This window comes from Chenopodium quinoa, unplaced genomic scaffold (genome assembly GCF_001683475.1).
Source record: "Chenopodium quinoa cultivar QQ74 unplaced genomic scaffold, ASM168347v1, whole genome shotgun sequence".
Classification (NCBI taxonomy): domain Eukaryota; kingdom Viridiplantae; phylum Streptophyta; class Magnoliopsida; order Caryophyllales; family Amaranthaceae; genus Chenopodium; species Chenopodium quinoa.
The window spans coordinates 3487829-3506874 of record NW_018742418.1 but is presented as its reverse complement, the minus strand read 5'-3'; the positions used below and the strand labels follow the sequence as shown (position 1 = coordinate 3506874).

The window sequence follows — 19046 nt, the reverse complement described above, 5'->3', positions numbered from 1 at the left end:
AATATGCATCTATGTCATACAGGCGCGCACAAAAAAAAAATTAATAAGCATGTATTGATTTTTTTGGTGTTTATTAAAGAGGCACACAAACGTACGAGAATCGATTCTACGATACCCTAGCATCAAGGTAAAACTCTAATTTTTTGAATTGTTCCTCACTTTCATATGTATGTATTGATTGATGCAACCTAAAAAGGGGCTTGTAACAATATGTCAATAACAATGGCAATTATACCTATCAAAAAATCCATTACAAATACAACACCTCATGAGCAAAAGGATATAGCTCTGTGGTTAACATATACTTATACAACCGCACAATCTTTTCCGAGGTTTCGGGTTTGAAGCTCATGGGTAGCTAGGCGAGGGAAATAGATTTGGAGGACTCTCAATTAAGCCGAGTTTTAAATCTTAAATAGGTGGTTCAATCTAAAGACACATCCTCATATATGTACCTAATACAACTATATATACGAGTAATAAATAAAAAGTTCATGTACTCCGGATATGGTTGCACTTGGCTTTATGCATTAGTATAACTTTCTAAGCGATGCATTTAGGAGCACTCATTTAGAAGCTTGATTCTTGTATTCTATTTTCTAATTGAAAAAGACATAAGCATAAAAGAATTACTCCATAAAATGAAGTAAGGGTTTCATTGTTTTGTTTACTATATAAAATTAGGTAAAAGTTCTTTTGTTTTGATTTGGTTAGTTGAGTATGGAAGGACATGATCACATGAAGGGAGCTTATATTGTAAGTTCTCTTGTCATCTGTATTCTTCCATTTTCGGAACTATGAAAGGTGAAAGTTTAATAAAAATGTCTCTACCTTTCTTTGTCAATATGTTAAATTCTGATCTTATGTGAGGTGAAACATACAAACACCTATGTTAGGCACAAAAATATTATGGAGTAATCACTAAAAATCATCTGCAAAATAGCAAAAAATATGAAAATATCATAATATGATACTATGTATTATAAGTCTGTCTAACTGTCTTATATACGAAATTATCACTAAATAACAAATTTAAGATTAAATTATCTTAACTTTCGAGATTTTTTTTTAGAAACAGTATAATATAGTTGACATAAAAAAAAAGAATTAACAAAAGAATTTCTATCAACCAAAAAAATCAACACATGCACACAACTAAGAAACTTATTGAAAGCCAATTTGCAAAACAAAGAGAGCTAAGTCAAAGGTAGGCTTAAATATAACCGACTTAAACACTAAAAACCCATCAAAATGATGCCGATTGAAAAGATAGCACCCCCACCACTATCACCACCGATTTATTTTAAAAAAAAAAAAAAATATATACCAAAAGTATATGAAAAAGCTACTTGAAATTGCCAAATTATCTTTTCAAATTAAAAGCTAAAAAGCTAAATGTTATGTCTAGCTAACACCAATCTATGATTTCTATTATTTTATAACCACACATTGAAGATAAACCTTCAATTTTTTTTCTACATTTTTTTTTTTTTTGGTCTTAGAAGTTAATAGCAAAATAAAAGGATGAAAGTATAAACAAAATTACGAGTAGTTATTAAATGGTCATTTTCTTTGAAATTAATTCCTTTAAACAAATCAAATGCTTTAAATTTATTAAAAATGGCCCCCTACTATGATAAGCATAGATGGGCCTTGGTTGGATACTATAGAAATTTCCCGGTTGTCTACAAAAACCAATCGGCCCACACGAAAGCATAGTATAAGTATACGCGTAAATCTTGGGCTTTTCTATTTATCGTTAAAAATAAGAGGAAAATAATACTTGTACATAATTCTTACGTAGTTACGTCCTATAATGTCTTCTTGTATAATATCGTGAATGTTTCTATTTTGAGTACTTTCACAGTCTTATTATAGTTACTCTGTCCGTGATATATTGTTCGATTCATCCTAATGTGAAATTTTATAGTGAACGTCATTAAAGATATCCATAGTTAAAGGATAATCTTAAATATCAGATAAAGTAAAAACTTTAAATTATAAAATCAGTACTTTAAGAAATAATAAAAGCTTTTATAAACACCCATGTATAAGGTGCATCTAAGAATATTCTCTCCTCATTCAATTTATCTTTTCTTATTTTAAAATCTAAAAATGAACAAAAAGAAAAATAATCAAATAAGCAAATATACATCCTGGTATATCCGAGTGTATATAACGAATTTTGAATAAATGATAATTTTATCGGGAATAAATGATAAATGATAAGCAGTCAATATAAAACAATAATACCACCCTTAACTTGTCTTTCAAAAACAATTCCATCTTCAATTAATCCAGAAATAATCTCATATGTTACCCTCATCTTTTTTTAACGATCCTTTTAACTTATAACCTGTTTTACAGGTAGATAATTTTATTTATTTATTTATTTTCTTTTTTTTCTTGAATTTCTCTCCTCTCCATAACCACCAACACTGCCCTCACCTGCTCACCATCGCCACCGTAGGAGACCCACTCGAAATTATGAAAACCTCCTCACCTCGTTCTTCCGACCAGTCTACCAATGCCCACCACGGCACCACCCTCCTCCAAACCCACACATAATCCCAGCCACAAAGACCCACGTCCAGCCAACCACAACTTCACCCACCCAACCCGTACATCAACTCTCCCTCGTTGCTAATCGCACCCACCACCTACAACAATGCCCCCTTGCCCAACCCACTACTCCCTCCTAAACACATAAACACCAAGAAGCCGCATTAAGTAAGCTGCTGCTGCAACTCTAATCAATCAGATCATCATTCTATCAAATCACACTAAATCATTTTAATCATACAATTCATCTAATTAGTTTAAAATTTTAGTTGTTGAGGAGATAATTCGTAACAATTGAAGGCAAAAGCTCCAAAATTAATAAGTCTTTCTTTTGCATTTTTTTTCCCCATAATTGGGCTTGATTGCTCGTGTTTTGGGAGGGATTTTGGGGCTATTGTTGCTGTTGGTTTGTTGTTGGCGGTGAGACGAGGTGGTTTGGTGCGTAGTGGTTGTCAATTATTATGTTGGCTGCGTTGGTGTTTCTATGGAGGATGAAGGGAAAGGTGGCTTACAGCCAAGGGAGGACTGAGGAGGTGGGGCAAGGGAAGAGGGAAAGAGTTTTTTTTTTTTTTTTTTTTTAAGAATTTGCCCAATAGAAACTCAACACGTGGCAACTTACCTTTTCTAGCAGGTTATTAACTTATCAAAACCGGTCATGGCTTATTAAAAGAAGATTGATGTTAAAGGTGGGATTATTTTGAGAATATTCAAATGAAGGATTGTTTTGGGAAAATCGAGCAAAAATGGGATTATTAATTTCAATTTTTCCATTTTATCATGTATTCTTCAACTAATGATATACGATTAATAATCTTGTGTATTAAATTGCTTATTACTCCCTCCGTTCCGATTTTTGCCCCATTTGATTTTTTACGGTTTCTAAGACACATATTAAAACACACATATTTTTATTTCCATGCACGTAAAATTTATAAAAACTGGATATTAATAAACTAAATAATGAGTCAAATCTAACAAGATTACTCATTACTATATTATCACTTACAGATTAACGATAATTTACAGTTAAAGTTTATAAAATTTAACTCAAAAAATAACAATGGAGCAAAAATGGGATAAAGAGACTAATAGAGTACTATTATGGCATTTAAATTCAGTTAATAATAACACTTTTCACTTAAATCAAGAAAGTTCTTTCACTCTCTCTTAGTTGTGACAAAAGTGGGTCCCACTTCCATCTACCTTGCCACATTCCAATCTCCTATTGGTTGTTGAAGAACAATAGGACACGTGGCTAAGTGAAACTTTCCCTTTATATTTGCGAACCGCTAAAACTAAAATTCCAAACACGCCCTTAATTTTTACTCAATTTGATTTTATTTCATTTTTAATTTTTAATTTTAATCACAACTTTCATCTTATAAACACCTTACACGTATCCCCACGTGTCCACAATCCCGCCCACCTCTACCCCTCTTTTTTTTTATATATTTTTTTTTAAAAAAACCTTAACCATGGTTAAGTTAACTAACATATCTAGTTAAGTTAATTAATCAAACCAACAAAAACCCCCCTTATATTTATTAATTGACCCCCTCTTGCTGTCTACTCTTAGCCCCTCCAAAAGCTCCAAAATTTTCTCTCTCTAAAAAAACCCTTATTTTCTCTCTCTAAAATCTATTGAATTGAAAAAAAAATTGAAAATTAGTTGAAAAAAAAAAAAGAAACAAAAAAAATGGGATTGTCGAATTTCCCAAGTCCAGCAGAAGGGGTTTTACCCGTGTTAGTAATGAACACAGTAATGTCAGTAGCAATCCTGAAGAATTTACTGCGGTCATTTCTTCAATTAGTAGGGGCAGTAAATTGGGTTACGAGTAATTTCGAGACGAATCCAACGACATCAACGGTATCAGCATCGACCGCGACAATAACAACAACAACAACTAGTATAAATAGTACGAGGCGATTAAGGGGTATTTCAATTACCCAGTTCAAGTATTTGTGTGCTACCAACAACAATAGTTACTGCGATAAAAATAAAAATATTCCAGACGAAGATATGAAAAATGGGATTGAAGGAGAGTGCTGTGTTTGTTTGTGTAAATTTGAAGATGAAGAAGAGGTGAGTGAATTATCTTGCAAGCATTTCTTTCATAGAAATTGCTTGGAAAAGTGGTTTGATAATCATCATACTACTTGTCCACTTTGCAGATCCATCCACTAAATTAAACAAACCTTTAATTTTAATTTTTTTAATTTGGGGGATAATTTAGGTGGGTGGTTGAGGATGAGGATGACCACACCTTTTTTTTTTTTTTGGGAGACTTTTTGAGGAGCCTTTTTCTTTGATTTAATTCTCTTTTTTTTTTTTTTTTTTTTTTTTTTTTTTTTTTTTTTGGGAAGAGGGTTCCTTTTGTTAATTTGGAACCCTTCATTTTTATTTTCCTATGTTTTCCAGCAAAGTAGAGGAAAGAAAAAGATGAAACTTTGCTGTTGTAGATTTGTAGTGTGTTGTTGTGTGTTTGTTTAAAGCACCAATAATATCAAAAAAAAAAAAAAATGAAGGGTTCAAGAATTTTTGCTGTAAATTTATTGTCTTATATTTTCAATTTGTCAAATTTACTACTTGGTACAATTCGATATTAAGTGTTAATTTTGCAGCTACCAATCTACCATGTCGACGATAACAAATCAATTAAGCTAGTTCGCATCCGAACAAAATTGGTAGTACTCCTTATTGTTGTTTCAACATGCAAAAGGCCAGGTTGTTGTAGTTGTTGCTTGGTTTTTAGGTCTGCAACAAATGATATTAGAAGTAGCAAGAAAATCTTTATATTTTTATAACAATATTTATACATGTATGTATAAAAAAAAAAAAAAAAAAAGTTGTATTTATCTGAATAAAAAAAGTTTTTGTCTGAATCTACAACATGCTGTGGAGGGCAGTATGATGTTACTAGAAATGGTCCATCACAAAATTTATGCAGTTTTGGTTTTTGGTAAAATTTACAAACTTTAATTTTTCTTTCTTCTTCTACTCTTATCATGTGACAGTTATTATTGGCTTAACACATGTGAAGGCTTCCTATTCTTGGCAACATCAATCATTGGTGCCATCTCTATTTAGTGGACCTATTTTCAATTTCTATCTTATTTTATTTTATAATACTGACCCCTTAAATAAAATAGTACTGTAGTAATATAAAAACTATAGGTTAAAATGTTTTACTTACTAATTTATTACTTTTATGTTGTGGTCCACTGGTCCTGCCTTTCTTCTATGAATGTGTAATGTGTATCCAGAAGATATAATTTCCTGGGTCTTATAAAGTGTGCTAAAATGACATTTTTGTTGTGTTACATATTACATATTGTAATGTATTTTGTTATTGTTATTATAAAGTAGCTAGCAGAGCACTGCCCTTGTGGCACCACCTAAGTGACCTCATAAGTAATTATGGTGTTTGTGCTGTGATTTTCACACTATATCAGTTGATATCCTTTTTATCCTAGTACAGAGATATAATCTGTACAATGGAAAACCCGATATGTATAAATCAATTTTTGGAATGCGAAAATTAGACGTACACATGCATGGACTTCGGAGTCATGAATCCATGCATGTAAAGTGTTTTATTATGTGGTTCATGAGATTTTAAGCTAAACTTACACACTCTGCTCATAAGCTAATGTAATTATTAGTGAAAAATGTTGGAAGGGTTCTTCACCCTTTTCCATGCCCTGAATAAAGCAATGATATGTACGTGACTGAGCATGGAAAGGGGTAGATGAAATGTATGGAGTAATTCTTTCCATGTGCTAATATTTTGTCTACATTATAGGAAAATGCTTCCTTTGCAAGCTTTTTTAGCAAAATAATCATGAAACTGATTAATGACATTTATGATAAAAATGCAATCACAAGATCATATTTATGCCATAGAAGCCAAAGTATCTTAAAACAAGTCAAAAATGATGTACTATTTTTTAAAACAGATACAAGATTTTGTTCTTCCTTTTTGGATGGTACTCCGTAATGTATAGAACTATCTCATTTCCGAGATCCTGAAAAGATAAACCCTCTTCCAAGGCCAAGGAAAGATTCAAATTGGTGACCTCAAATTACAATAGGCAAATTATTAGCGAAATATTTATGCATATACTTCGTATATTAATAGTACTAAGATTTTTTTTTTCTCCTATTAACTATGTTCGAAGGAGGAACGCACAACAACATGGAAATCATATATTCATATATGCTCAACCAGGCACACAAGAATGAAAAAATAAAACAGATGAAAGCTTAAATATGTGCAGTTACCCTGCATTCATGAAGACCTTCCTGAGTTCTGATTTCTTTTTCTTGATAAATTCCTCTGCTTTGACATCTACGTAGACTTCATCTTCTCCCTTGTTAGCAACTTCCTTTTGGTCAGTCAATCCTTTGGTTTTAACATCATTTTCGCTGTCGATCATAAGCTGCTTCAGCTTCTGTTTGATGAATTCCTCTGCTTCGACATCGATATCTGACATATCTCCCTCATATTTCACAGGACAAGTAAAACTCTTTACAAACTTGCTGCCTTTGTTATTGTTGAATGCAGATTTCGCACCATTAAGATTCCTGGGAGGAGACAACAAGTGAGAGAAGTATATGTCATACTCATTTAATATAGTCATATTTCACAAATATACTTCCATAGACAAACATTCACACATAACATATAATCATTTATGTTAATATGTATTTATACATTGGTTTATAATTTTGCAGTTCAATTCACAATATTCTGTTCAACATTATTAGGCAGAACTTTAGAAACTTCAGGTACATTAATATTATAGGTTATGTTATGAAACCTAAATTATGCTTCCTTATGCAGAAAAGGCAAAGAATAAAGCTTTCTTTGCCTATATGATTCTCCAAAGAATAACAGGAAGTGTAAGAGTTTTAACTCGAGCTGTCACAACACGATAAGTCGATAACTCTTTGCATTGCGTACACAAGAATGTTCATAGGAAAGGTTTCCTGCAGGGTAAATCACTAATCACTATTGGGTTATCATTATTGAGTTGAATTATTACCAATAAATCTCACTTTGTTGGTTAACTTCATCCAATACGAAAGTGTTTAAAGATCTTACTAGAAGTTGAGCTGCACACAACTTATGTTAATGACTTCTAATTAATAACCATTTTTGGTCACTTTCATTACCTACAAAAGTAAATTTGCATAACAAAGTGAAGTTTAGATGTATGGGTCAACAAGCATGCATAATAAAAATTGAAGAAAAAAGTGGGTTTACATTTGTAGGTATGAAAGGACTTTTAGGTATTGAATTTTGTAGCAAAAACAAGGAGATTAAGAAATCTAAGTAACGTTTTTTTTTCCAAAATCAAATTAATAGGGGGCCCATCCTTTATTTAAGGGAGAAAATTTATACACTTTTACAATATTCATTTTCCATAAGTAACAAGGGGATCCCCCAGTAATCTGTACCTAAATGGTACAGATCTAGCCTCCAAGAAACATTATCCCGAGGAAGATTGTTACATATTCTAGGTTTAAGTCAACCACACATGCCGACATGCACATCATTAACATGCGCGAGTGTGCACAAACAAGAACAGTAACAATCTAAGGCTTAATCATAAGATAGAGTCGGCTATATGAAACAAGATTTTATCTATGCGTGTGCAAAAAAAAAAAAAAAAAAAAAAAAATTCTTAGTGCCTAATATCTTTTCTTGATTAATTAGATGGAAGCTAAGCAAAAGGGAAGCTAAGACATAGAAAATAATAGCAGTGCTCTCAAGGAAACAATAACTGGACTATATTAGTCCAATTTTGGGGGCGATTTGGTCATTTAAGGGGTACTTTTTAGGACGTGTTGAGTCCGTACTCCAAATTAAGAGTGACATTTTAAAAATATTGGATTGAAGTATCCAATGAATGTTATGCACTTATAGTTTCTCGTACATTCGTTAATGATTTGTGATGACCAAAGAATCATGACTAGTTCCATTATTGAAATGAGATGTTAACATACTCAAATTGATTGAAGTATTAAATCACAAGTGGCTAATCAAAAATATAAAAAATAAAGACCTGATGAAAGATATACTAGTAGTTCTTTGTAAGTTATTCTGAAGTTGGTCTAATCTTCTATCTTTACGACTGATGTCAGATACTATGCATGAACCAAACATACATTATAGGAGTTTGATCAATCTTGCTAATGTAAGACCAATAATTATAAACATTAATTAATAACTGGAATAATAATGGCGAAGCACGGAACAGTCCAGCAATCATGCAGTGATGGTGCAATAGTTCAGACGCTTCAAGTTATGAGGTTGAGTTTGCAATAGACCTGTCTGCTGATCTGCAGCACGGTGAGAGATCTGATGATATCGGCACATCAAAATCAGTGTATACTCTTATAGAACATCATCTACTGCCAATCTGTGTGTGTTCACTAGTGACTTGTGAGACTTGCCTCCCAGAACCTCATAGGAACCACAATTGATTTTAGTACATTACCAAATCCTGATTTACTCTAAAACATACGCGATGAGAGAAAATGGTTCAAGGCCTTGCTTCATTTCAAAAATAGCTTAACTGCAGACACTTTAGAACATTAGTCTGGTAGTAATAATTTGCAAGGAGTTAAGGAGCATGTCAAAGCTTCACTTTCTTTAGTTGAGCAAGGCCATTCCAACAAGAGGCAACCCTGTCTCTCATGGATATCTGTCCATCTACTTCTAGCATATTTATCCGCCAAGGCAAATAGTTTGGTGGTTGCCTAGTAGCCAACTGATTAATCTTGTTCTTTTGATATATATGCGTGAACCAATAACAGTCTTGATCTTCATACTCACCTATACGAAACTTCAGCATATTAGAGATGGCCAACTCCAGGAATATCTTCAATGTATCCTTTAGTGTGATGAACTCCAACAAGAAGGTAATATTTACAAAAGACAACGGGTTTTGTGCCTGTAAAACCTGAAGATTGTAAGTGTGCAACAATAAAGGTAAATATCTATAAGTGCTTGCCACATTAAGAATGTTCAACTAGCTTTTCTTAAGAATGTTTAGGTTATCAAAAATATGGCTACGTACCTACGGTACTATGATGCTTTCATGCCAATGGCCCAAAAATGTCACTATTATATAGAAAGGTTATTTTCTCCGCATGTAACCCTGCCAAAGGCATAACAGTGATCTCATCTTGTAAATGAAATGCAACACATCACATCACGTGCCTTCACGTATAAGTTCAGAAAGAAAATCAGAGTGCCCGTAAAACGTTGGACTTTTAAGTCAAAGGCCATTCGTAGACCTTGAAATATGTGTAAGAGATTTAGCCAGACAATTAATCAACCAAATAATAATGGAAAAACTTGTGCAGACCAGACCTGGAGAATTTAACAAACAGTGTTATCCAAAGTTTGAAACTACTACTAATACCCGGTTTACCCATTTGACACTCCCAACTTCCGAGTTACAAACTTTTCCACGATACGTCTCAGCAACGCCACATAAGAAGACACATGGAACCATGGTTAACAACAGGGAAAAAGTTTCTTGGCTTTCAAAACTGAACGTCTTGCTTCTTGTAATAATGTAATGCATCACAAGCCATCCAATCGGCAAACCTATGCAAGAAGTCCAAAAGAGAATTGAAGGTGACATCACCAAGAGTTTGTTAGAAGGTTTGACAGTCTGTGCCTTTAAGAAGATTGAGGGCACATCAGTGAATTGTGAGGGTTTAACAGATACGTGAATCATGTCAAGGGTACAGTAGTATAAATAAGGGGATGTGGGAAAGAGCAAGTAATCATGATATTGTGTGTGTCTCTATCTTCTTTTGGCCTTGATTTGCATTCTCTTAGTGATGAATTGATAGCATTGTTAATACAACTCTATTTAGCTTCTTCTTTTTCTAAATCTCACTCTACTTCCTTTATTCTCTATTTTTCCCTATATCAGTCTACTCCGTTTCCTATTTTAAAAAAAAAATAATAAGATAAAGGGTATTTCCTCCTCCATTGTCTCCCTATTCCAGGAACCCAGACAGCCAAGAACAGTATAAGCCTCCTAATTACATTAGTACCTAGGTTGCATGCAATATCCTATAACTTTAGGTATGGTGCTCCATACCTGTGGACATCCTTCCTTGTATATTATACACCTACACATCCCTTGTCTCATTAAAATCATGTCGAATAAGCAGAAATGAGATCGATCAGCTGGCTTTGCTTGATTTCAAGAAAAAGATAACAGCTGACCCATCACAAATTATGAGCTCTTGGACTAATACTGTCAATTTCTGCAAGTGGCACGGTGTTACTTGTAGCCAATGCCGTCAAAGAGTCACTGAATTGAAACACAATTCCTTGCAATTAGCAGGCTCCATATCACCACACATTAGAAATTTAAGCTATTTGAAGATACTAGACCTGAAAAACAATAGCTTCAGGCATCAAATCCCTTCGGAAATCAGCTATTTGTGAAGAATGCAAATTGTTAGGTGTAAGTGTGAATAGAGTTTGTCCCACATTGAAAAAGAAAGCAAAGGGCTTTCAGTTTATAACCCAAGCGGGTTACTCCTCCTATTGCCAATTGGTTTTAGGATGGAACCTTGTTGTGGGCTCTAGTTTGTGGGTTTGTGGGTTTGTGGGCTTCTGGGTTTCTCTCCCTTGTGTTCTCCCCTAACTGTTAAAACAAACTGGCATCAGAGCTAGGTTTGATCTGGTCACACCATCTGATAGGGGCACCGTCTGCATTAGGTCTTATGGCGTTAAGGACCGTCTGTGAGTGTCGCCTTGCCTTAGAGCTGGGTTCTGGGTGTATTTCTGTTCAAGGGGGAGTGTATAGGCTCACACTTGAGGGGGAGATTGTTAGGTGTAAGTGTGACTAGAGTTTGTCACACATTGAAAAAGAAAGCAAAGGGTTTTCAGTTTATAACCCAAGCGGGCTACTCCTCTTATTGTCAATTGGTTTTAGGATGGAACCTCGTTGTGGGCTATGGTTTGTGGGCTTCTGGGTTTCTCTCCATTGTGTTCTCCCCCATCTATTATAACACATCTATTATACCTATACAATATTTCTTTAAGTGATGAAATTCAATTTAATATATCCAGATGCTCTAAGCTTATAGCATTAAGTTTAACCAATACTAACCTGGAAGCTGAGCTACCAAAGGAGCTAGGAATTTAGGATCCCTATCGATTCTTAAGTTTTTATCACTGAGCATCAACAATCTAATCGGAAAGCACATAAAATACAAAATAAGGAATTCACCTCGTTATTATTAATTTAATTTTTGAATCCCAGTCTCTTGGAAATTTGTCTTCGCTAAGCACTCTCCCAGTAGAAGAAACCAATTTAGTAGGTAATATCCTTGATTCTCTCGGCCAACTTAAACAACTTACTTTTTTGGGACTTGGTGTTAACCACTTGTCTGGAACTGTCCCTCCCTCAATTTTCAATATCTCCTCCATTACACTAATGGATTTAGGGGTAATCAACTCCAGGGGCATCTTCCTTCAGACCTTTACACCACTCTTCCAAACCTAAATGACCTTACTGCAGCCCTTAACCAATTTTCAGGTCCCATTCCTACTTCTCTATCCAATGCTACAAATCTGCAGTTTCTCCAACTGCAGATGAACAATTTGGTTGGGCAAGTACCCCTTCTCTAGAAGCTTAATGAGCTTCAGGTGTTCCTTATAAGTGGAAACTTTCTGGGTCAACAGGAACTGATGATTTAAACTTTCTTTGTTCATTGAACAATCCCACCAATTTGCAAATCCTGAACATGAGCAGCAATTATCATATCATGGATTCCTTGGGAGAGATGTTCAGAGTTGGACTCACTTGTTCTGCTGAGTCATTTGGAGAAAGGATGGACATCAGTGATGTCATCAAAAAGTTGTGTTAGATCAAGGAGAAGCTTCTTCGAGGTCGAGATGCAACAAGGAGGAAAAGCGCTGTTGAATTGAAAAGCAATAACATATGAAGTTTTTTCTCTTCAAACTTCATTGGAATATGGAATGTATCTAACTTTTACTTTTCTTTTCATTTTGAACAACAGGATGACTTAAGAGATGAAATATAGAAATCCTAATGCAAACAGCCCTCATTACCGAATTCCTTCCTATCCAGACTAGCTGGTGATTTACCCAACCAAAAACACATGATACGAACTCGCCTATATGATGTACTTGTATTTCACTTCAAATAATAATGACAATGTAATCGCTTCTTACTTCTTATATCAAGATCACAAAAGGCAGTAGTACTCTTCTAGTGATAGATAAAACCAGTACTCTATGGTTTGCACTTAGTAGCGACACACATTCTTAACTCAAACTGGGGCAAGAAACTCGAAAGATGAATTTTAAATGACACATATTCTCATTCAAAAAAAAAAAATGATCACATACACTAGTGGCCAATACTATGTTAGGACGTCCGGAAAAGACATCACAATATTAACATTGTTAAAGAGCCTTTTACTGAGGCCAATTCATATCCTGGTAACAAGCAATTACGAATATTTGTTTAATCTCTTAACTTCTTAAGCTAAGCTAAATAAAGCCAAAATCCTCCTCTAATTACCAAAAACATGAGAAGAAATTCTCTTTTCTGAAGTATTTAAATCGGGAAACGAATTATCAGACAAATAATTCAGTTATGGAAGAGAAAATGAAGAATTGAATTCAGAAATTTGATTAATTACTGGATGCTAATTAATTTCTATTATTTGTATGGAAAAGCAACGAATTAAGCAGATACTACAGATTCAAATGGAAAAATAGCACTGAATTAGGGTTTTAGACGCTTACAATCAAATATTTTGCCCCATTTCAAGCGCCTCTTCTGGTGGTGAGAGTAGTCGACTGCGAAACGAGTGGCGTTTCATTGCTGAAAACCTTGGAAACGAAACTAGAGGGGCGACTGAACAATGCAGCGAGTACTAAGTGCTTGTTTGGTGAAATAAATTCCCAAAATCATAAAACATGGGAAGTTATTTACTTATTCCCCTTCTGAATGGCTAAATCGCGTTCGGTATTTATCGGGTAATGTCCGTATTTTAACACGACATTACAAACATGCCCCTTTTACTCTAACCCTAATTTACTTTTACCCCTTATAAATTCACCCTATTTTATTTTTACCCCACTAGCCACCAGACAACCACCAGCCACCATCATTCAAAAAAAAAAAAAAAAAAAAAAAAAATATTATTCAAAAACGATTTACAAAAGCAGTGAATGGACGAGTTTGCAGAATTGACGACGCCATCGGAGAGGTCGCCTGTGCGTACAGATGAATTTTTGTCGTTTTTTTTATTTTATTTCATAATCGCCATAGAAACGCCTGAAAATTTAGAATCTATCATGGTAGGAACGCCTGAAATTTTAGAATGTCCCATGGTAGATTCAAAAATAGCAGGCATTCCTCACATTCTAAAAATTTCAGAATCTATGGGAACGCCTAAAAATTTAGAATCTACCATGGGGCATTCTAAAATTTCAGGCGAACCATGGTAGGAACGCCTGAAATTTTAGAATGTTCCATGGTAGATTCTAAATTTTCAGGTGTTTCTTCCATGGTACATTCAAACATTTCAGGCGTTTCTACTTATTATTATTATTATTATTATTATTATTATTATTATTATTATTATTATTATTATTATTATTATCGTATTTATATCGTTTATTATTATTATATTATTTAATTATTATTAATATTTAATTATTGTTATTATTATTATTATTATTATTATTATTATTATATGGGTTCTTAAGTAGTTTATAGTGGTCATTTTCAAACCAACACAGTGTTTCCTAGTTATGATGCTGCTGTTGAATGGGCGAAAAAAATTGCCCGGCCAATTGGATTTATATTCGTCTTATCATCGTGTAAAAAAAACACCGATGGTAGGCCGTATCGATATTTGGCTTGCGATCGTGGTCGGAAGAATAGGCCAAGAGATTTGGAGAATGTGATTCGCAAGGACACTAAAACCAAGTCTGTTGGGTGTCCTTTCTACATCAAGATTTATAACGAGAGAAGCACCAATGGTTGGAGGATCCGTGCTAAAAATGATGTAACCGGCACCCACAATCATCCATTCATTGTGTATCCTGAAGGTCATCGACAAATCAGCGGTCTTAGTTCAGGTACGAAACAGGTTGTGCGTAACTTGACGAGGTCAAAGGTTGCGCCTCGTAATATCATGACAACCATTATAGACCAATTTCCCAAAGATCAACCAAACATCAGGCATATATACAGTTGTAGAAGTGACATCAGAATGGAGGATTTTGAAGGAAAAGGAGTGGTTCAACAATTTCTGCATTTGGCTATAGAGAGTTGATAAGTCTATTTTATATATATATTTATTCCCCGTCTCGATGGTCATAATTGTGTTTATTTGAGCTCTACGGAGCTACTTTTATTACTAATATGTGTTTTCTAGTGTTTTCGTAGTTTTGGTACTGTTTTATAGGAAATTGCAGATTTGGAGCATTTTTCCGGACTTATGATAAGCCACTACGAGCATTGGAGAATTATGACCATATTTCATAGCCCAAGACCGGTTGGAGTCGTCAACTCGGTGATTAAGGGCTCGGCGAAGAAGAAGAGTCCGGGCAATGGACCATGTATTCAGAACCCAAAGAGGAAATGCGAATTGGGCTAAGAAACGACCCAATTGAAGGCGCGCCCGGCAGGGCGAGATGACGCCCGACCGGGCGCGTGTTTCTGAGTTCGTTTAGCACCTTTAATCTTCGTTTTAGCTTAGGTTTTCTTAGTTTAATATAAATGCGCTTTTGTTAAGCGAGTTTGGGACCTTCTTTTCTCTCTCTCTTTCTCTACTTTTCTCTTTAGTTTAATTTCTTAGTTTTTAGTTTTAAGCTTTTAGTTAATACTCTTAATCCCTCTTGACACTTTTAGTTTATGCAATTCTTTACTTCCGTCTACTTTGGTAACGATTTCTTCCCTCTTTACTTTTAGTAATTTAATTGCTTTGATTTAATTATGCTTTCTTTAATTGCTTTGCTTAATTTAGATTTAAATATGTGCGAGTAGTTTTATTTCTAAGGTTGTGGGGATCCATAATTAATATGACAAGGTAATTTATTATTGTGGATTGTCAATGTTTTGGTTGATTTCCTATTGATTGATTTAATGCTATGCAATTAGATTTGCGCAGGTTTAATTGTATGAGTTATGCAATATTGATTCGAGATTCGAGAGATGAGAATTAATGTTTAGGCTTAGTTTCAATAGGCAGATTAATTTATAAATGATTAAGTCAAGATTCGAGAGATGCGATTTAATACCGGTAGATTAATTATGTGATTGTAATACGTAGCGAAAGCCCTTTATGATCTGATTAATCTATACATTGATGATTGATTATTATGTTTTACCCTGGAATATTATTTATTGGTGAACCTATACCCTAGGCCTTTTATTATTGTTTTCCTCCCTTATTTAATTTGCTTCAGTTTAGTTATTAGTTTAATTCTCACAAAAATAATTTGGTTACTTGATAATTTAGATTATATTAATTAATTAGGAATATAAAGCCCTGTTTCTCTGTGGATTCGACCCTACTTCCCTATCTATATTAGTTAGTGGTTTTAGGAATTACTTTTGATTAGGTGGTACGACTTTAGCCTGTCAAGAGTCACTACATTTACTAGGTTATGGCTGACGACATCGGTGTTTTACAGCATGCATTCATGGTGCATCCGATCACGTGCAACTTGTTACGCACATATATGTACGTGATTGGTATGGACTCTACGTACAAGACAAACAAATACATGTGTTACACCGACCAATTAGAATTTCCTTGTTGGATATGTGTTCATGAGAAACGAGACACAGGCTAGTTATCGATGGGTGCTTCAGAGATTGAGGGATTTGATCGGATACCAACAGGAGCCATTAGTGTTCTTAACTGACCGTGAGCTTGGACTTTGTGCAGCATTGAAAGCCGAGTTTCCTCACACTACGCATTTAATTTTTAGGTGGCACATTAATAAGGATGTCGAAGCTTATGTGACTGGATTGTTCAAGGACAAGACGGTGGGTGCAAAGTTCAAAAATGGTAGATGGAAACAAGTCATGGAAGCTGCATTTGAGCCGGAATATGAGTTAGCCTTGCAGATTGAAAACAAGTTGGGGTCGGTATCCGAAGTTGTGGATTATGTTGAGACTACTAGGCTCCCCGGCCCCAGAAAGAGAAATTTGTGATGCGTTGGACTGAAAAAGTTATACACTATGGTAACGTTTCTACATGTAGGGTTGAGAGTCAGCACTCGGCGGTCAAGAGTTGGATGGAATCATCGACTGGTTCTTTGGATACAGTATTGGCTCGAGTGCATTGCTAGATTGGAAATCAGATCGTTGGGATACGTAACGCTTTGGAGGCTAGTAGATCTAAAGCAGGTGAGAAGTACAGGCACATGCCGTTGCAGCGGCTTAATGGAAAGTTTCTCATCATTGTCTGTCTGTTCTTTACGATGAAACGGAAAGAATGAGAGAGTTGAGTTACGAGGTGCATTTGCGTTACGGTTGTGCTCTACGGATCACCCATGGGATACCATGTGCTTGCCAGATTTATGATTCAATGCATGATAAGAAGGGGTTGTATTGCAGCCAAATTCATCCATTTTGGCAGAGCCTTGTCATTGGTGATGGTGTTAATATACCGGAGTTCGTCGATGAGTCAGCAGAAGAAGCAACACATTTTTGTTCCCTTATCGATAAGGTTTTGGCTAGTGACCCTGTTACGGTTCAGAATGTTTCTCGCATCATTGAAGATGAGCTGCATCCGAATCATTCAGATCTTGAGGAGCCGGAAGTGAATCACACAACACGAGGTCGACCACGGGATCGTTCTACTAGGCATCATAGCCATTTCGAGAATGTTGAGCGTACGCTAGTGGTCGTGGGGGGGAGAAGGTCGAGCCAACATGGTTAAAGGCAAAACCGTCAAACTGAATCCGGTATGTTTTATTTTTTTGTAATAATTTTTTTTTATAACATACATATCTATTAATTGATGATTTATTTTCTACCAATTATGAATGTGTACTTTTTTAGGAGGAAATGGATTCTGATTAGGGGATTTTTATCCACCAATCACCGTCTGACAAGTGGACCAGCCAGGTTCCGCCACGTGTTCTTCACGTAGGCCAATAGGAGCCTGCCACGTGTCAATCACAGATATGTCCTCTACGGACCAATCGAGACACGCCACGTGTCCACCCATGCCAAATGGGAAAACCGGCCAACAAGGCCCAATCCTGTTTAGAGGCCCAGTCAGCCCTAGGTTTACCCTAAACCTAGAGAGTGGCACGCTTCTCAAGACTATAAATACTTAATTAATCCTCATTAAAGGAAAAAAAGCAATTAATTACTCTCACCTAGAGAAGTCTGAACACACTGATCACTCCTCCCCTAGAGGAACCAGATCTTCCCCCTTTAATTTCCGCACTTATTACTCCTCAAACAAGTACTAACTTGACCGTTGGAGGCGGAGCTCCCAAGAGTCTCCGTTATTTTGCAGGTACAGGCGGCCGGTTCCAGTCTCGGTGTTGTAACTCTCCCGCAGGACATCAGAAAACCCCGAAACATTTGGCGCCGTCTGTGGGGAGAGTACTTCTGAGATGGCATCCACGTCTGTACCGACTCCTGAAGAGAGGCGTCCCCTAGACGACCCTCAAGTTCAGTCGGACCATGATACCGAGAGTGAATTTGAAGTTGAAGCTCACACAGCTTCAGACGGGACCCTAAAGGCCCGACGTACCCGTCATACCGAAAGGAGGGAGCGGGAGCATCTTCAAACAGGAAGCGAGCCAGCAGGCTCACCGCCTGTTCGGCAACAGCCGACTGATGGGTCTGCTCCCATCACAAGGAACGAACTCATGACCTTCATGAGGGACTTCAAGGGAGAAATTCAAGAGTTGCTTAATAAGAAGCCTGTTCCGGCCAAGGAACAGTCGGCCAAGAAACCATCCACTTCACTGAAAAGGAAGCCAGTTCAAGGGCGGGAGGCGACTCCTCATCCTAAATCAAGGAAGCAGGAGCCGCCTGCTCTTGATTTCACAAAATTCCGTTTTCCTACAGGAAGTAGGAAACCTGTTTGTCACATTCAGGCGGACGGGTCGAAGAAAACATACACAGACGCTCGTCTGCTGTTAGAACAGAAGAAGAGTGACCGACTGTCAGAGTCGGCCTCTACTTCAAATTTCAAGAAAGTCTGCGAAATACCTCGATGAGGCATACCCAGTCGTGTCATGAGAGTTAGTCAGGCGGCCCCTCCCGTCGGTCAGGCTTTCATAGCGACCAGGCGGTACCAAACTTACCGTTTGTACCACAGCAACAGTATTTTATGCAGCCACCTCCGTTTGGTGGACACGCAGCTAAAAATGTCCAACCTTTGGACTGGCAGCTACGGTTGCTTAGACTTGGTGAACAGCCGTCGG

The 19046-nt window shown here is 36.0% G+C and overlaps 1 protein-coding gene and 1 long non-coding RNA gene across 2 annotated transcripts; one reads left to right on the top strand and one right to left on the bottom strand.

Annotated features, from left to right (window-relative positions):
• The first annotated feature begins 4105 nt into the window (after window positions 1-4105).
• Window positions 4106-5169, top strand: LOC110709518 (probable E3 ubiquitin-protein ligase XERICO). The gene has a single exon (XM_021887741.1). The coding sequence runs from the start codon at window positions 4259-4261 to the stop codon at window positions 4745-4747; it is 489 nt and encodes a 162-aa protein (XP_021743433.1). The 5' UTR covers window positions 4106-4258; the 3' UTR covers window positions 4748-5169.
• Window positions 5170-8617: 3448 nt separating this feature from the next.
• On the bottom strand, window positions 8618-13925 carry LOC110709528. The gene is made up of 2 exons (XR_002508975.1): window positions 13380-13925; window positions 8618-9522 (listed from the first exon to the last, which is right to left on the bottom strand). It is a non-coding gene; the product is annotated as an uncharacterized LOC110709528 (long non-coding RNA).
• Between the last annotated feature and the right edge of the window lie 5121 nt (window positions 13926-19046).

Coding starts and splice junctions, on each gene's coding strand:
- LOC110709518 (XM_021887741.1), top strand. CDS start 4,259: ATGGGATTGTCGAATTTCCCAAGTCCAGCAGAAGGGGTTTTACCCGTG.